This window comes from Pteropus vampyrus, unplaced genomic scaffold (assembly GCF_000151845.1).
Source record: "Pteropus vampyrus isolate Shadow unplaced genomic scaffold, Pvam_2.0 Scaffold34, whole genome shotgun sequence".
Lineage (NCBI taxonomy): Eukaryota > Metazoa > Chordata > Mammalia > Chiroptera > Pteropodidae > Pteropus > Pteropus vampyrus.
Window position 1 is genome coordinate 5,678,884 of NW_011888815.1, and position 3,373 is coordinate 5,682,256.

At 50.2% G+C, this 3,373-nt stretch overlaps 1 protein-coding gene across 1 annotated transcript in view; it reads right to left on the minus strand.

The window, feature by feature from the left end:
- IGF1R (insulin like growth factor 1 receptor) overlaps positions 1-3,373 on the minus strand; it is a 295,325-nt gene that overhangs the window by 70,549 nt on the left and 221,403 nt on the right. Inside the window, exon 3 of the mRNA XM_023528984.1 lies at positions 781-1,093. Coding sequence (XP_023384752.1) covers positions 781-1,093 — 313 coding nt within the window. The remainder of the gene's footprint in view (positions 1-780; positions 1,094-3,373) is intronic.

The window sequence follows — 3,373 nt, forward strand, 5'->3', positions numbered from 1 at the left end:
AACTACACCTTCTCTGTTGTGCTCCAGAGCAGGGAGTAGGAACCCCCAAACCTCTAGGCTTCTGGGGTTCTAATCCTATATGTTGTAACAATGCTAGCATTGCATTTAAAAAAAAAAAAAAAAAAAGACAAACCAGTGACAATTGTACAGAAGTCCAGAAGGAGGGATGCGTGTCGCATAAGGACCTCTTTGCTTCCCAAGTGAAGTCTCGGTATTTAGGAAGAAAAATGCGGGTCGCGGAGGGAAACGCTGGGAGGGTGAACGTGGAGGGGGTGACGGAGAGTTGCCGATGGGCCGCGTAGGGTCTTCTATGCTAGGCGGTACTCTTAGGAGCGGCCAGCGCGGGCACAGGACGCCGGCTTGTGCTGAAGCGGCGTTTGGAGGCCCTGGCCGCCTGGAGGATGCGGGCGGGCTTGACCCGCCTTCCTCCTTCCTCCCAAAGCCTTCAGTGCGCCCATGCTGCGGGGCGTGGGAAAACCTACCTACATCTAGAGTCTGCCCCCTGGGATGGCAGCCTGGCCAGTGCTCAGGGACACGGTGACCTTGGGTACCTGAGCCAGCAAGTCAGGTACTGAATTTCTTCCAAAACAAAACATTATTGGGGCGGGGGTGGGGGGCGTTGGACAAAACTTGCCAATTGCTCCTAGAATCTGATTTAAAAAACGTAAGTAAGGCCACCTCCCTTGGCCCCCTCGCGGTCCCACTCTGATGGAACGACTGGCAGAGCCCACCTCGAGCCCCCCCCCCGCGGGGCTGCGCGCCCCCAGGCCGGCCACTGACCTCTGGCTGCCGTTGCGGATGAAGCCCGAGGGGCACTCCTGCATGCACTCGCCGTCGTGGATGACGAAGCCCTCGGTGTCGCTGCTCTCCGCGTTGGGGATGTTGGCGCAGAAGTCGCGGTCCACGCAGCGCCAGCCCTCGAAGCGGTAGGTGCTGGGCGGGCAGCTGGGCACGCACACGCCGGCGAAGTAGTAGTGGCGACAGGCCACGCAGGCCGCGTCGTCGTCGGGCGCGCTGCAGCCGCCCAGGCACTCGGGGTGGCAGCACTCGTGGTCCTCCGTGCAGGCCCGCTTCCCGCACGCGCTCGGGCACGCTGTGGGGCAGAGGGGACAGGGCGGTGAGGCCGGCTGGGGGGCTGGATGGCCGCCTCGGTCCCTCCCGACCGCCCGCGCCGGATCGCCCCATGGACCAAAGCGATGGACCGCACGTGGAATCCCCAACCCGAAAACCGTCGGGCTCTGCGGCCCGCGTCAGGCGTGCGGTGGCCGCGTCACAGGCCGGTGGCACCACAGGCCGCACTGGGCTTCACCGACGCAGGGGGCAGGGACTCTGCATTTCGAGTCAGGAGCGCAGGGTGAAAAGTCCCGCCTTTCCTAGTCACCGGCTGTTGGGTCTCCGATGAGTCAGTCATTAGCTCCTATGACCTTGACCCTCTCTTTTCTCACCTCTAACAGGGCGACGCAGGCCGCCCCGGCGCAGTCAGCATGCGGCAGGCAGCCCTACGCCGGCAAGACGGCTCGCTAGTGCTTTTAAAGGCGTGATGTTCCACTCGCCCTGCATTTCGAAGGCGCTCCTTCCGGAATATCTTAAAAAGCCGTAGTGTGCGCGACTGCTTAATTATGTGAAAAATGACTAAACTAGAATATAGTAAAGATGATGACATTCGGGTTTATAAAATGGCTTTAGAAAAGTTCTTGGCCTACCTAATGGACGATGCTAACTTATTCACGCATCCTAAACTTCTATCACTGAGAAGACCTCACGTGTGATGGTTATTTTCAAATACAAGAAAGCGGATGGGTGAGTAGAGTTCCTGAGCCCGGGGGACCACAGGATATCACGGACCACCTCATGTGAGCCCCCCGTGGTAAAGTTAAGTGAAAGAAGTGTCTAAAACAAGAGACCCACAGTTCACACCCCAAAGAGATGAGCTGGTATTTATTTCCATAACTGTGCTGTAATGATCACACTCTTGTGGAGCCGTTAGCTTCGCTCGCAAATAAAGTATAAATCGACAAAACAGGAAATCTGATTCGTATTTAATACACTTCCTACTTTTTCCTTGAGTTGGAAAACAAAATTATTTAAACATGTATATGATGGACTCTGATGCGGGTTATTTAGTGAAGATCCTGTTCCTGTTTTTCTTATGATAAAAACGCATAGTCGAAAAAAATAAAAGACCACAGATAAGACGAAAATATATATGTATATATGTAGAACATCTAGTCCACGTGCCCCTTATCGATAACTTCGATGTGGATTCTCCCAGATCCTTTCTTACACGTGGGCATGTACGTATAAATATAAATATCCACTTAAAAAGGATTATGCCATTTTAAAAGCCCTTTTTGGCATCGTATATGGTGAATTCCTCAATCATTTAACAGCGACGTTGAATCCCAGAGTATAGTGTGTAACAAGTTATCATCGGTCTCCTATTAGATGTCCCATTTGTTCCCAACATTTTATTAATACAGCGAGCACTGCAATCTTCATGAGAATCCGTAATTATTTCATAAGAACTAATTTCCAGAACTGACTTTGCTGAGTCACACTGTCCTCTGGAAAGTCGGTACTAATTTGCACACACACTAGCTGCGTCCAGGAGTTCCCGTTTCACGGCAAAACAGGTGAATTTAAAACAGAAGTACAAACTGCCAGAAATAAAAATAGTCATGGGGATGTAAAGTACAGCACAGGGAAAGTAGCCAATAATATTGTCATAACTATGTACGGCGTCAGTTGGGTACCAGACTTATTGGGGTGAAAACTTTGTAAGGTATATAAATATCTAATCACTATGTTGTATACCTGAAACTAATATAATATTATATGTCAACTCTAATCGAAAAATTAAAATAAATAAAAATAAATAAAAACATATCAAAACTTGAGACACTCAAACGAATACTGTCACCTCTGAAGAAAAGAGACAAATTCTCACGATACCGTCAAGCTTAAAATAATTTTGCAACTTTCTCCTTTGAAATCATCTTTTGGCAGAGACGACAGGTTGCCTTCCATTATTTACTCTTCTTATCTAGCGTTTTAGTTATGCACTTTGCCATCCAGCTAACACTACATCTCCCAGCCTCTCTTGGAGTCAGAAGTGGCATAAGTTCCAGCCAGTGAAATATAAGCCCACTTTGGGGGTGCAAAAGTTCCTAGAAGACTCCTAAAAACAGAGGAGATAGGCTCGTCTTCCTCCTCGTCGGCTGGAATGCCGGAGTGATACACGAAGTTCGAGCAGCCGTCTTGGACCATGAGGTGGCCCATAAGAATGGCACAGTGAGATAAAAGGAACTCGGTTGACCGTGACAATAAGCTAACCCCACACGGCTTACCTCTAGACTTCTTCACATGAGGGAGA